The sequence below is a fragment of the Hyaena hyaena genome, unplaced genomic scaffold (assembly GCF_003009895.1).
Source record: "Hyaena hyaena isolate Hyena2069 unplaced genomic scaffold, ASM300989v1 scaffold_250, whole genome shotgun sequence".
NCBI lineage: Eukaryota > Metazoa > Chordata > Mammalia > Carnivora > Hyaenidae > Hyaena > Hyaena hyaena.
The window spans coordinates 1,609,928-1,626,380 of record NW_024080882.1 but is presented as its reverse complement, the minus strand read 5'-3'; the positions used below and the strand labels follow the sequence as shown (position 1 = coordinate 1,626,380).

General features: G+C 34.4%; 1 protein-coding gene across 2 annotated transcripts in view; it reads left to right on the top strand.

Annotated features, from left to right (window-relative positions):
• Positions 1–16,453, top strand: part of DMXL1 (Dmx like 1) — a 130,168-nt gene that overhangs the window by 93,443 nt on the left and 20,272 nt on the right. The window contains exons 34-37 of one of the 2 annotated variants that reach the window (XM_039244947.1): positions 1,123–1,185; positions 11,004–11,090; positions 13,866–13,987; positions 14,355–14,496. In XM_039244947.1, coding sequence (XP_039100878.1) covers positions 1,123–1,185; positions 11,004–11,090; positions 13,866–13,987; positions 14,355–14,496 — 414 coding nt within the window. The remainder of the gene's footprint in view (positions 1–1,122; positions 1,186–11,003; positions 11,091–13,865; positions 13,988–14,354; positions 14,497–16,453) is intronic. The other variant, XM_039244948.1, reaches the window with a different exon arrangement.

Here is a 16,453-nt window from a genome sequence, read left to right as displayed (position 1 = left end):
TAGTGACATTTTGATAAAGGGAATATGAAAATGAAAAATTTGGAGGGTGAATCACAAATGGAATGGAATTAAATAAAATATTAACCTTATGGAGTTACTATAGTGTTTAATCTTTACAGGCAAGTTGATTAGCTTGTTTTTGCTATTAACAAAATTACTTTCTGTGTCTTTTTTAAATAAAATGATGATTATATTTAAATAGTCTGAGTCCAAGTCATTGTGACTTTTCATATGATTAGGAAAATGACAGGCTCTGTATTTTGGATGTGAGGATTTTGAGATGGTTTCTTTATTCCTTAATTGTTGTGAAAATGAAATTTTCTCCATCTAATATTAAGATCCTGGTGTATCCTCAGGTCTTTTCTTTTCCTATATTGCTTTTTTAAAATAGAAGGTCTTTCCTATTTATACTTACTTGGAGTTTAAATACAGATGGCTGCAAATTGACTATATCTGAATGATTCCCAACCGGAGAAAAATACTTGACAGCTGTCATCTTTGTCCCCACTTTATATTTCTGTTTTATTTCATTTTCGGATTACCAAAGGTCTTGAACCAGTTCTTTCTTTAACAAATGCTAATATCCCCTTTTTAGAAGGATGTGTGCCTCCAAGCAGTTTATTATTTCTAGCTAAACCAAGAGAAGGAGAGAATTAAAAGCCTAGAAATTAAATGTTTCCAATCAAGAGGTTCTCCTGAGGAGCAAGGTACCATAATGGAGACACAGCATAGTAGTACATGTGAAAGACAGCAATCTGACTGTAGTTTTCAGGTGAGAGTACTGTGGCATCAATAGCTCTGAAATTTGTAATATTAAGAACTTGGGACTCAATTTTGCCTTAATGTCAACATTTCAAAATGAATTAGTTAAGATTTCTTGGGAGGGCAAATAAAATTTATGGTAGTGGTTAATGAATTCTGAAGGATTCAGTTTTGCCCATCCCCTAACCATGCACCCCCACATGTGTTTCTTTTAAGATGTATGAACTTGAAAAATAATAACTCAGCCTAGTGTTGTTTTCTAGTAAATTTGGTTAAAAATATTATAAAAATATCCCCAGTATTTTGCGTGTTATATCTCGTCTTTACTCTTTGTCATGTGGTTATTCTTTCTTGACGAAGTCATTAGAGGACAACTGTGAAACCATCAAAAATTCTATGATGGAGGAGCCAAACATCAATAAGGTACAAAATACCATTCAACTGAAATGAGAAATTGCATTCTTTCACAAGAAAAACACATTGTTTTTGTTTGAGTTTTGATCTGGACATTGTTTCCAATGCAATTAAATTATTGTTCCCTCAGATTATTCTTGTTTGATTTCAACAGCTTCAATATGCAATCTTAAAAATTGTTTCTGTTTTTGTTCCTAAGAGAATGCAATTTTAAAGGGAGTTGAATGTAACCTGTTTTGGCTACAGATTTTTCTGAGTAAATGCAACTGAAGTTCTTAATAAGGTATAATTACAATATCCATTATAGAATTATAGTAGTATTGTTCTGGTTTTGCAAGTGACATTTTGGAAGTTAACAGTATCTCCTGTGATGTTAATTCCTTAAAATATATCAGATACTATACGTGGCATTTATTGTGCTGGTAGGGATAGCACATAGCACATTGCCTTGTGTTCAGTAATTTCTCCTAACACTTGAGAACAAGAACAAGAATGGTAACAATTTGTATAATCATAAAATGCCTCTCAAATGTTCTATGATCATACGTTCAAATGTGAGTTTTATTAAATTGACATTTAACTCGTGTTTCTTACTCTGATTTTAAGACCATCTCAACAAAGTAATTTTTAGAGGAAAACTTTCTTGAAGATTTTTTTTAAGGTTACTAATTCGCACTGCTAATTCTTTCCTAAAGAAAATCTTGTGGTTAAAATAGGACAAATTATTCTATGTAATTAATAAAAGTAATTAATTAATTAATTAATTTTTTAATTAGCTGCCAAGTGTATATTATAACTCAAGCTTTGGCAAAATAAATATATTTAGTCCATCCTTTGAAAATGTCTCATGGCCCTTGATAATTTTGAAAGAATATAATTGAAACTTTTAATCAGTTAATGATAATTCCTTGCCTAAGTTATCATTAATTACTGGTCTGTACATTATCATGAAATCTTGTCCAAAGACTTTTTTTTGGCACTACTAACAAATATTTATAATCAGAATGTGGCATTTCTGGAGTCATCACACTACATTAAAAGATAGTTGTTCTGTGTGTTTAGTTAACATCAACCATTTTTGGCCAGGATTTTCCAAGCATCTGCTATAATTTTGTTTTAAATAGCTTTATCATGTATACCTGACTTAAAATAACTGCACATATTTATTAAAGTATAGTTTGATTAATATTGGCATATGTGTACACTGGTGAAGCCATCAATACAGCCAAGAAAATGAATATGGTCATTACTCCCAAAATTTTAATCTCTCTCTGACTCCTTTCTTTTCACCTCTGCCCTCTTCCTCTATAGGCAGCTACCAATCTGCTACTTCATATTATAGATTAGCTTGCGTTTTCTGGAATTTTATGTAAATGGAATCATACAATATATGTTTTTATTCCCCTAGCATAATTATTTTGAGACTACTCCATGTTGGGTATTTCATTAATTTATTCCTTTTTATCGCTAAGGTGTATTCGTTGTATAGCTGTGCCATAATTTGTTTATTCTTTTATGTATGGATGAGCTCTTTCATTTCAGAAATAAGAATGCTCACAGTAGTCATATACAGGTCCCTGGGGTTGGGCATATACTTTAATTTCTCTTGTGCAAATGCTTAGGAGTAGAATGGCCAGATTTTATTGTAGGTGTGTGGTTAACTTTTTAAGAAACTACTGTAGCATTTTCCAAGATGATGGTACCATTTTATATTCCCAGCAGCAGTACATGGTATCTCAGTTGCTTTACCTCCTCACCAATGCTTGGTGTGGTCAGCCTTTTTATTAGCCATTTTAGTAGTTGTGCACTGGTTTTAATTTACTTTGACCATCAGGTGCTTATTTATCATTCATATAATTTTGTGGTTTAAGCGTCTTTTCAAATGTGTCTGTTTTTGATTGGGTTGTTTTCTTAATAGAGTTTTAACAGTTCTTTATATTTTTTAAGTAAGTCGTGTATCACATTTACAAATATTTTCTCCTACTCGCATGACTTTTTATTCTCTACAATTTCTTTTAAACTGAGAAGTTTTTAATTGATACATTGGACCTCATCAAAATTTGTTTTGCGTATGGATATTCTGTTTCATGTCATCTCTAAGGAATCTTTGCCTAACCTAAAACTCACAAAGTTTTTCTCCATCTCTGCTCTAGTTTTAATTTAACAATTAGTGAAGACTACTTCCATTATTATAGATTTCCATCTAAAAAATAAGTCTAAAGCTCTGCCCTACAAGGAAATCATAATACAAAGGCAGTGTTTAAGTCCTACAAAAAAAATTTTTGAGTCATTTTTTTTAATATGGGTACAAAGTATAGATTGCAGTTACTTTTTTCCCCACCTGTGTATCAGTTGTTTGCCACTCTTTAATGAAAAGGTTATCTTTTCCTCCACTGAATTGCCTTTTCCTCCCTTTATTTTTTTATTTTTTTAATTTTTTTTTTAAATTTTTTAATTTATTTCTAGGAGAGAGAGACAGCGTGAACAGGGGAGGGTCAGAGAGAGAGAGAGAGACACAGACTGTGAAACAGGCTCCAGGCTCTGAGCTGGCAGTCAGCACAGAGCCCGACGCGGGGCTCGAACCCACAAACCGCGAGATCATGACCCAAGCGAAAGTCGGACGCTTAACCGACTAAGCCACCCAGGCGCCCCATCCTTTTCCTCCCTTTAAAAAACCACTTGACAGGGGTGCCTGGGTGGCTCAGTTGGTTAAGCATCTGACTTCTGCTCAGGTCATGAATTCATGGTTCATAAGTTCAAGCCCCACATCAGGCTCTTTGCTGACAGCTCAGAGCCTGGAGCCTGCTTCAGATTCTGTGTCTTCCTCTCTCTCTGTTCCTTCCCTGCTCGCTCTCTGGTTCGCGTACTTGTGCGCTATCTCTCTCAAAAATAAAGATTAAAAAATTAAAAAACAGTTGACGTATGTGTGTTATGAACTCTGTTTTGGACTATTGATCTGTTTCTCTTTATCTTAATCTCCCACTGTCTTACTGTACTGGCTAGAACTTTCCCCTATTGAACAGAAATGGTGAAAGCAGACATTTTTATCTTGTTCCTGATCTTGAGAAAAGCATTCCTTCTTTGTCCTTAAGTATGCTGTATTCTATAGGGTTATTATAGATACCCTTTATAAGATTCAGAAGGTTTCTTCTGTTCCTAACTTGTTAATCTGTAATAGTTGCTGGATTTTGCCACCTGCCTTTTTTGTTGTTATTGTTACTATTGAGATGTTCATATGGTTTTTCTTATTTTACTCTGTTAATATGACTAAATAGGTTGATGGATTTGTTTGATGTTAAACGAACCTTCCATGCTCTGGCTAAGTTTCATTTTGTCATGATGTGTTTATCTTTTTATATATTGGTATATTTGTTAAAAAGTTTTCTTAAGATTTTTGCATTTATGTTAATGAATATAACATTAGTTTCCCTATAATGTTTTGGGGTTCTTTTTTTGGTTTTAAACTAAAGCTAGACTCATAGAATGTGTTGGGAAATATTCCCTTTAATTCTTTGGAAAAAAATTTATGTAGAATTAGTATTATTTCTTACTTAAGTGTTTGGTAGAATTCACCAGAGAAACTTGGAGTTTTTTTACCTACAAATTCATTTTCTTTAACATATAGGGCAAGTCAGGTTATTTATTTCTTCTTGAATGAGCTTAGTAGTCCATGTCTTTAAAGAAATTTATCTGCTTCATTTTGGGTGTCAAATTTAGTGGTTTAAAGTTATTCATAATATTCCCCTATTCTTTTAATATACAAGAAAATTTCTGGTGATGTCACCTCATTTCTCTGCTAGTTTTGAAAACAAAATTATTTCGTCTTGAATATTTTTATTTCCTAATATTTAGGGTATTTATGTTCTTCCATATTCACTTGCCAGCTTCCCATCTCCTTCCAGTATGCCTTTGATATTCTTTAGATCTCATTTTACTTTGCTTCATTGAATTATATCATTAGAGCAGTGCTGAAGTGCAAGTGCCCTGCTTTACACTGTAGAAGGTGATAGTAACTGAAAATCTCTAATGAGACCTATAGCTCTGTCGTGGGACTTTAAGCTCTGTACATCCTTGAAGCATCATTTACTCTAATATATAAAATTAGGGTTGATAATTTTAAACATGCTCACTGCTCTAGTTAAAATAGTAGTGAAGCCCTCAACCCTGAAGTTAATGTTCCTTCTTCAGTTCTTAAAGGAAGCTCTGTGGAACCCAAACATTTTTTTAGATAATTTCCTGTATAAAATTTTTTCTTTTTTAAAATTGTGATAAAATATACATGTAAAATTTACCATTTTAATTGTTTGAAGTGTACAGTTGTGTAGCATTAAGTACATTCACTTTGTTTGCAACTGTCACCATCAAACATCTCCATAACTTGTTTGTATTCCCAAACTGAAGCAGTAGCTCTCCACTTTCTCCGTCCTACTTGGCCCAGCCCCAGCCAACTACTGTTCTTTCTCTTTTTGGTCTCTATGAATTTTACTATCCTGGGTATTTGTGTAAGTGGAATCATAGAGTATCTACCATTTTGTGACTAGCTGATTTGACTTAGCATAACACCTCCACCCTTCATCCATGTTGTAGTGTGTATCAGAATCTCCTCCTGGTGTAAGACTAAATAGCATTCAATTGTGTATATGTCACAGTTTTTGTTTATCCAGTCATCTTTCAATGGACATTTGGGTTGTTTTCATCTTTTGGCTGTTGTGAGTAATGCTGTTGTGAACATTTATATATATAGATATCTGTTTAAGTCTCTGCTTTCATTTCTTCTGGACATATAGCCAGAATTGGAATTGCTGTAATATATGGTAATTCTGTCTTTTTTGATTTGCATAGTCTATTAAAATCTTTTAGTACCAATATTTGGATTTTTTTCTTCTCATATCCAACCCAATCAGATTTTATTTTATTTATTTATTTTTAAATTTACATCCAAGGTAGTTAGCATATAGTGCAGCAATGATTTCAGGAGTAGATTCCTTAATGCCCCTTACTCATATAGCCCATCCCCCTTCTGTTAACCCCCCCAGCAAACCTCTTTTGGTTCTTTATATTTAAGAGTCTCTTATATTTTGTCCCCTTCCCTCTTTTTATATTATTTTTGTTTTCCTTCCTTTATGTTCATCTGTTTCGTATCTTAAAATCCTCATATGATATTTGTCTTTCTCTAATTTCACATAGCATAGTACCCTCTAGTTCCATCCACATAATTGCAAATGGCAAGGTATAATTCATTTTGATTGCAGAGTAATACTCCATTGTATATATATCACATCTTCTTTATCCATTCATCTGTCAGTGGACATTTACAGCCCAGTCAGATTTTAAACCATGGCCTGAAACCTTTCATTAAGGTTTATATTAAACTTAAATTAAGTTTTACATTAAGACCATATTCATTGTGATTTTTTTACTGTGATTTTATATTGTATGGCCTTTAGCAAATTAAATTATGTTCATAGCTCATGGAAGTTCTGTTTTTCTTAGCTGACCTTATCATGTTTCCACTTCCTTTCCCACCTTAGATTTCGTGATCCATCATTATGAAAAATCCTCAATCCTTTATTCTTTATTCTCTCTATGGTGTATTTACCTGGAAAATTCCGAAACCTGTTTACATGCAACTTTCTGTCTATTCTGTGCCTTTGTAACCAAATATGAGTTCACTCCTTGGTGACTTATAAACTACATCAGGTTGAGTTGTCACACAAAGAAAACTATTAGCAGCAAATAAGGAGATTATGGGTAATGGCTTCCAAAGCCATGACTCCCGGCGCAAAAGTGAATGGGTTCCTTTTATTTGGGATTAGGATGAATATTTAGACAGGGAAGCCTGTCTCCTGTGTAGAGACAGGCATAAGGTCACACATGTAAGGAAATGTGCCTGTACGCACACTGTATGTTGTGTAAATGAGGCTGTGCTCCTCCTTTGGCAGAGATTTTAGTATTCTAATGAGGGAAAGGTAGTGATAGGTCATTCTAGAGGTCACTCTGTGGTCCATCTTTGTAGTCTGGAGTCAGGGGTTAAGTTCAGACTGACCTGCCAGTCTTATCAGCGGTTGCTATTGCCAGAGGGGTGGTTTTGCCTTCTGTTTGCCTGAATTAAGAGATAAGCTAGGGGGCACCTGGGTGGCTCAGTCGGTTAAGCCTCTGACTTCAGCTCAGGTCATGATCTCACTGTTCGTGGGTTCGAGCCCCGCATTGGCCTCTGTGCTGACAGCTCAGAGCCTGGAGCCTGTTTTGGATTCTGTGTCTCCCTCTGTATCTGCCCCTCTTCTGCTCATGCTCTCTCTCTCAAAAATAAACAAACATTAAAAATTTAAAAAGAGAGAGAGAGAGAAGCTAGAAAGAAGAGCTTAAGGAGAAAATTTGGGACAAAGGTCAGTGAATACAGCAGGCGGATAGTAAAGGTCAAATCTTGGGGACTAGGTGTGACACCTTCACCCAAAGAGGTGAACAGGGATGAAGAAAAAGCATAAACAGTGGGGGGTTGCCTTACTTAAAATTTATAGCCATAGTTCCCAAATTAAATTACCCAACACTCAAAATAAATTACTCTAGTACTTGTTTTCTTTTGTTTTACATTCTCCCCACTTTTACTTTTTTTCCTAAAGCTTCCAGTATTCCTTGGCTATTTCCCACCAATAATGACCTTGTTCTGCCATCAAAATAAATGCAGTCAGGGGGACGTAAACTAATATTCCCACCACCAAATCTTACTTCTGATCTATATACAGATATTTTGTTCTGCCTTCTCTTACAGTAGATAGACTTTCACTCTTTTGTCCAAGACCATATCTTCCATTTCTGCACTGATCCTACCTGCTCTTACCTACCTGAGGACTTCACTTCAGCACTTACCCCTCCTCCCCCACCCATCTTCCATGATAAGTATTTGCCTCTCTCTTAAAGTATTCTCTACATAGGCAGATATATTTCATTGTCTTTCTTTCATGTGAAAACCAAAAAAAATCTACCTGTGAATCTGTCTACTACTCCACTTCTCTAATCCCTTATGTAGGAAAATTTATTTCTAGAATTGCCTATAAAGTCATTATAGAAGACTTAAAGAGTAATGTTGCAGACACTCCCTGGAGGAACCACCCAGTTGAAGAAATAAAACATTATCAATTCATTTGAGTGCCTCTGTTAATCTTCCCCAGTGGATTTACCTCCCTGTTAACCATGTGTCTCTCTAATCTAGATAAGTGTTATCTCCAGCCCACTCTGCTGAGGTTTTACTAGTCAAAGTTACCCTTGACTCCCACTACTGAATTCAGTAGTTAGTTCTGTCTTTTTAGTTCACTCTTTTAGTATCTTTTGATACTGGTGAACACATCCACCTTTTTGAAACTCTTGCTTCACTTGTTTTCTATGATATCATATTTGATTATTTAGTATTCATACTTGGAGAATGTTCTGTCAGTTTATTTTGTCAATATTACTCTTTTTTAAAACTACTTCCATTTTGAACGGACCTTTTCCCCCTTTCTTGAAACAATTGGGTATATTAGGACTAAGTTCTGTAACATTTTCTATTCCCTGTTTTTACTTTCTTTTTGGTTTATCTCATGGTTTAAATATCATCCATAGGCTGATAACTCTTTAATCTCTCTAGCCCATTCATTTCCTGAATTTTGGACTTCACTTCTTAATCTAATAGCTACCTCATGCTGAATGTCAAAACAAGAATTTTCTACCCATCTTAATCTAAACACTACTTTTCCTTCACTTTTGTCTCATTAAGTGGTACCTTCAATTTTTAGATCTGAAAACTAGGAATTATCCTTGCTCTTTTTTTTTTTTTTTTTTTTTTTTACTCTTACCCTAATTTCAGTCCATTTGCAAAATTTCTCCTAATTCCAACCACTGATCACTACCACCATTGCTACTACCCTAATTAAATCCACCTTTACCTCTTGAGCACTAAAGTAGCCTGTTGACTGTTTCCCTGGTAGCCATTCTCGAACCCTTTATACTTTACCTCACAACATCCAGAATTATCTAAGCCCTGCACTGTCTTTCTAGCTCCAAAATAAAATCTGAACTCTTCATTTTGGCTTTTAAGACTCTTTGCAAGCTGAATCCTGCCTGGTCTTCAATCTGATCTCTTAGCACTTGTCATTGTTCTCAAAATTAAATACACAGAAGCTTTTGAGATGGTAAATACCATTCCTTCCCTCTTGCTCCACTTGATTCTAAAGCAGGTTATCTTGGGACCACAATATTAAGAAATAATGTTTTATTAAATCTAGATTTGGGGAGGACAGGCATGTATTTTCACTTTGAAGAAGGTTTTTAAGTTTATGTCTACAGGAGCCTTTTTCCCCATCAGGGTAAAGTTTGAAAGAGCTGTGCAGGTAAAACTAGTGTTTCCCTCACCCACCCTTTTAGCAGGAAGTAACATCCTCCTTACTGCCTGCAAGCATCATTTGTCTTTCTTTACAATTTCTTCAAAATCTAGTAGTAGACACTTAGTATACTTTAGATACAAGATACCATAGATAGGTGACTAAGTTGGGATTTTGTCATAAAATTACAGAATTTGAGGTAAGAGTTTTCTTAGAAGAGTTGACCCTGAAATCAACCAAATTTTTGGCAAACACTGAAAATCTTTGGTTTATTATCAGATTGCATTTTAGATTTGAATATGTTTGGCATCATTACATCTAGTGAATAGGAGTTTAGTTTCCATAAGATTATTTGGGTTTTTATCTTATTCGTCTCAACTTTGCAATTCAACAGTCTTTCTTATTTGCCATTTTAAAAAATACTGCTAACTCAGTTCTGTTGGTCAAACAGTGGATGGGCATTGGTGATGTTTTTATCTAAAGTTAGCAGGAATTAAATTTGTTATATTCTTATTTCAAATTACTAACATCTGGACTTAAGACGTTCTTATAGTTAAATGACATTAAATGGTGAGTTGTGAACCATATTATACTAATTCAGTTTAAAGAGTGAAGGTTAGGGATATAAAATAAGATGGAACAATATCCTGTGTTAACATTTTTAATTCTTAATAATTGCTTTTCTTTTTTACCTCTGTTTGTTTTAGTAAATATTGATTTTATGAGTTCAAAGACCTTGTATATACCTTCTTTGGAGTAAGCTAAAGGTCAGAAGTTTCCCTCATTTAAAGTACATTGAATTCTAGTTTATTCAGCTATTAAAATGACTTCTGACCTGGAGTAATTACTATGCCTTTCAGAGTTTCAGGTTGTTTGTCTGTTTGTTTGTTTTTATAAATTAAAAGCTGTTTAACACCTGTAGTCAGTAAACTGGCCATATTTGACCTGTTCTTCATAATAGGCAGTAAATTAAGAATAAGAATGGTCCTTAGATTTTTAAAAGGTTGTTTGAAAAAATGAAAAGATTAATAATATGCAACAGTGAGTCTCGATGGTGTGCAAAACCTAAAAATATTTATTTTCTGACCTAATACTTATTAAATATTATCAAAGGATTATAATACTAAGAAATAGAGTAAACAACTCTTATTTTAATAATTAGAATGTCTTGATCCTTTAAAGTTAATTCATTGCAGTTAATTTACTGGGAACATAAGCAATTAATGAAGTTGTATTTTGTATTAACTGCCTCTTTATATGTGAAAAGGCAGGCTTGAAAAAGTTTAAATTTCCCTGGTCACAGGAGTTTTATTTTAGGGATGATTAGCATGTAAAACAATACCTTTGGATATGAAATATGTTAAAAGTTTCTTTAATAATTTATGCTAGTATTAAATGATAGATTGGCATATATTATTTTTTCTGTGATTAAAATCACTATATTCTTATGTTTTATTTCCTTCCATTTAGATAGAAGCAGACTTGGGATATCCTGGAGGTAAAGCAAGGATTATTCACAAGGAATCTGATATCATTACTGCCTTTGCTGTTAATAAAGTAAGTACATAGACTTTATTTCTTTGATTATTAAGTTTTGTCAGTTTTTTAGTATTAGTATTTTTCTAATACTAATGTCCTGTTTTGTCAGTTTATTTAGTATTAGTAGTTTTCTCTCTGAAAGCTACCTCCATTGCCTAAATTGCAATCTGAATAAATTATTTTATTTTATAAAATGATTATATTGTTTGATAATTATATATTGCATATGTAGCACATAAAATAATGTTTGATTACTATACAGAGAGAATCTCAAGTATTTATATATGCAATAGCCTTGAGAACTTTATAACACATTATAGCATTTAATCCAAAGAAAAGATTTTCCTTATATGAATATGTTGAATGTGATTATTAATATTAGTTCAAATTTAAGCTTCTATATGACTTACAGAAATTCTCCTTCTTTGACTTACAGCTGTAGTAGCTGCCTAACTAGTGTTTCCTTTACATTCCTTAGTCTTCTACTCAACATCTTCCTTAAATCTGTCTGTAAGCTACTTATAGAAGAGGTATAACCTTAGATATACAGTAATCAAAGGTCAAAACTTACTTTAATCATTTTCTTCTTCTGTCTTCCCTAAATGCCTTACTGTACAATTTTATTTATACACACACACACAAATATATATATCTAATTATGTATATCTTCTTTTTCAAGTATTCCTAATTTTAAAATAATTTTTAAGTATTATTTAGGTAACTATTCTGTGGCATTACCCATTCATTATTCATTTCACCAGTTGTTTCTCCATCCTATTCTGACTTTCTTTTTTTTTTTTATCCTAGATAGTTCCTTTGTTATTCTGTCCTCATCTTTCCCTGTGTCCTTCGTCTCATCTCCCTCTTATACACCCCCCGGAACAGTGACTGGTTCTATTGAAGATAGGCAAGTTTGGAATCAGCCCCTTAGTAGGCAGTTCTCATGTTCTAATATCTATGTGTATATATATATGTCAGATACAAATACAAAATTATTGTCTATACCCAACAAGTATCTTCCTTCCTCTGAAGAAAATATGGTTTTAAATATTCTTTGCTATAAAACAAATTAGCTTCTTTTTATTTTCTTTTTTGAATGTATATCAGTAACAAGTAATGAATAATCAGTCATTCAAATATATAAAATCCTTTGCTCGCTGTGTATGAAGAGTGTACCTGTTTAATTTTTATTTCTCCAGATTCATTATTGTTTTACATCCTTGCTAAATTTGTAGTTAAGAAACAGTACCTTTTTTTTTTTTTTTTTTTACAAATAGTTTATTGGCAAGTTGGTTTTCATATAACACCCAGTGCTCATCCCCACAAGTGCCCTCCTCCATGCCCATCTCCCCCCTCTCCCTCCCCTCCCCACACCCATCAATCCTCTGTTTGTTCTCAGTATTCAAGAGTCTTTCATGGTTTGCCTCTCTCCCTCTCCCCCACTATTTCCCCCCTTCTTCTCCCCATTGGTCCTCTGTTAATTTCCTCCTAATCCTCCTATACGTGCAAACATATGGTATTTGTCCTTCTCTGAAGAAACAGTACGTTTTGCTTTAAATTGCATTATTTTAAAATGTTGATTAGATTGAACTTTTTCCCATTTCCCATTTGGATTATCTGTGTCAAGAACTGAGAGAGGTCTGAGATTTTCCCCTGCATTCAAGCCAGCAAATTAGCTTTCTCAGTATAATGGGTGCTGTAAGAAGACACAGGATTCCTGGACCAGAAACCACTGCAGTTTATTACTAATAGCAGAAGCAGTATCCACATTAGCATTTATGCTCTGGTTCCCTGTGTTAAAATTACCACACAGCGGCAAGGAAAAGGTCAAATGCTAACTGCACTCAGAGTGGGTTGCATTATAGGAAAGGAACACTGAGTTTAGGAAACTTCAGTCTTTCTAATGGACATTAAGTATACCTGCCCTTTGATCTGGAGGGAGAGACCATAGGTTTGTAGCCATCCTGCAGAACAAACACGGTTGGTAAGTCACTTAGAAGACATGCAGAAATGGAGATGCCCGTGGAGAATTATTTATCCATTTAAGTCTGGGGTATTCATTTTTTCATTTAGTTTGTATAAGCATTTTACATAATGGAAATATTAATCCTGTTTTCTCTTTGCTGTCATTATCCTTTCATTCTCTATTTTAGAGGTATAAATTTTCAGTTCATAGATATTTAAATTTTTATGTCATTTAATCTCACCAGCTTTTAATTTATGATATATTCTGGCATACTTCCTCCACTCCTTTTCTACCCCTGCACTTTTTCTTTGTGATCATTTCTCACATTCTGTTTTTATTGTCTAAGACTGATAAGCTTTAGGTGAAAATGATAGAATCTTATTTGAATGATGCACCATTATTTCTTTAGTTTGATGTTCCTTATCTCCCTCACCTTTTTCTACCTTCTAGAGCTCTGTTCTTCAACAACTCCTTCATGTTTCTGAACTGTGTAAAAACCTTAGGGACATTGTACCATACCAGCACACTCGAGAGACCGTGCTGGGAGAAGAAATAAAGTAGTATATGCCTTACCATTTAGAGGAGGCATTCTGTTAGGTGCTCTTAAGTTCTTTGAACATACCTCCAAGATCAAGCTGATCATTATTACACTCAAGATTTAATTATTAAAATTAATTTTAAATATTCATTGGTGAAAAGGCTGTCTTTTCTGTATCTTAAAGTTATCATTTCTAGGGGCTATTTTATAGTTTCCATTTTCAGAAATAGCTCATATGCATGTTATGCTGCTTTTTTATTTAAAACTTACCATATGATTTGTTTTTCAGGCAAATAGAAACTGCATAGCAATTGCTTCAAGCCATGATGTTCAAGAACTGGATGTTTCTGGAATTCTGGCTACACAGATCTATACTTGGGTAGATGATGATACTGAAATGGAGAACAAAGGGTACTTTTATACTTTGTTTTTATTCAGTAACATTGTGTTAAAAATCATGATATCCGCAGAACTGTAGCTTTCAAGAGACATTTAGAGGAATATTTCTAGATTATAAATATAGTGGATACCAATATGCAAAAGAGTGAAGACGGGGTGGCAGGAGCTTTAAAGAAAGGAATTGAAAGTTAGAAGAGTATAAAGTGACAGGATCTGAAATTGCTCCTGTATGAAGTTACTGTCTCTGAGTTGGGAGTTAAGAGCTGAAGAAAATTAATTTTAGAGGGAAATAGTACATTATTCATTAGAACTTTCAGATATAACAGAAGAAATGAAGAACCAGTAGGTTGCTTTCATTCCACTTGACATTCTTTTGTAGATCAGAAGATTTCTTGGTTATACATGCTCGGGATGATTTAACAGCTGTGCAAGGTACAACCCCATACACACACAGCAATCCCGGCACTCCAATCAATATGCCGTGGCTCGGAAGTACGCAGACCGGTCGAGGAGCCTCTGTGGTACGTCTAGTTAAAAATATGGTGTCTAAATGCCCCTTTTTTCCTCTCTAGCCTAATAGAGAAAGGATGATCTAAACATATTTTTGAGAAATTCATAACTTTTTAGTTAGTCATACTTGCTGGAAATTATAAATTTGGATTATGAAGAACAATGCATTTCCATTTGAAAAAGATAACAAAATTATTTTCAATAAGCAAGTTAAAATACAAAGAGCTGTATGTTAAGTAATGATTATTTGAAACTTCTTGGTACAAGTCAGGCCTCAGCTCTGACTTGTGGGTCAGATCCTGCTCTGGTCTGTGGGTCAAATCCTGCTCACCAGCTGGTTTTGTACAGACAGCCGGCTTACAGGTGGTGTTCATGTTTTCAGCGCTACAGGAAGAGTCTAAAGAGTGGTATTTTGGGGCTCCTGGGTGGCTTAGTCGGTTAAGCATCCGACTTTTGCTTAGGTCATGATCTCGCGGTTCATGGGTTCGAGCCCCGCGTCGGGCTCTGTGCTGACTGCCAGCTCGGAGCCTGGAGCCTGTTTCAGTCTGTGACTCCCTCTCTCTCTGACCCTCCCGTGCTCACGCTGTCTCTCTCTCTCTCCTCTCTCTCTCCTAGAAATAAATTAAAAAAAAAAAAAAAAAACATTTAAAAAAAAATAAAGAGTGGTATTTTGTGACACATGAAAATTATATGAAATGCAGATTTCATTTTATATAAGTAAAGTTTTAATGGAACATAGACACAGTCATTTGTTTATATTTTGTCTCAGGATCTTCTTGAGCCCTGATGAAGATGTGATCCATGTTTATGCCTCTGAGATTCTTTTATTAATACTTTTTTTTTTAATTTTTTTTTTAATGTTTTTTATTTATTTCAAGGAGAGAGAGAAAGACAGCGTGAGCAGGGGAGGGTCAGAGAGAGAGGGAGTGACAGACTTTGAAACAGGCTCCAGGCTCTGAGCTGGCAGTCCGCACAGAGCCCGACGCGGGGCTCGAACCCACGAACCGCGAGATCATGACCTAAGCGAAAGTCGGACGCTTAACCGACTAAGCCACCCAGGCGCCCCTCTTTTATTAATACTTAATGATACTCAGAATCAGAGAAACCCGGCAGTAGTAATTCTTTCAGTGGCTTTCTGGTGGTGAGGTTATTTTAAGTTTCCTAATTCCTACAGAATTCTTTCCTTGGCCTCCCCCACCAAATTTTTTTTACTAAGGGTAATTATTTAAGTAAAGTCTTAATATTCTTTAATAATACGTGATAGTATTTTATATTAATGTAGTTCTATTACTCAAATAACCTTATTTTTTGTCACATAACCCTTTTATTATTCGAGGTATCTCTTGAGCTGACTGTTACAACCACCACTTACATTTTTCAGATGAAGTTTGAGATCCAAAAAGGTCTAGTGATTTAACTTAGGTTATTATGTCAAATTTGTGGTAGACCTTCTTATATTAAAGTCCTCCATACCTTTTAGCTCATGGATTTCAGTAGGAATGTTTTAAGTATTGACGAAGTTGAAAAGCAATATAATAATTATTCAAATGAAATCATTTGGTCATTTACAGTTAATTTTTTTCCAACTGACAGATATATTAAAATTCATTTCTAAAACCTACTGCTATTATCATCTTTCAAAGGGAAATTTAAACAGATATCTTGCTGGTCTCTGCTTCTACACTTTGTTCCCTCTGTTCTGTATATAATGACCAGAGTTGCTATTTCCTAAGCATCATTTAGGTTATCACTCCAGTGTTTATTTTGTCTGTTTGATTGATTGATTGATTGTTTTTTAAGTAGGCTCCATCCCTGATGTGGGGCTTGAACTCACGACCCTGAGATTGAGAGTCAGGTGCTCTATCCATCCAGTGTTTAAAATTTTTAGATTTCCTGGTACAACTTTTAAAAAACGTGGCCTACTAACATGGCCCCTAAGGTCCTATGTGATTTGACCCGAGCCAGCTT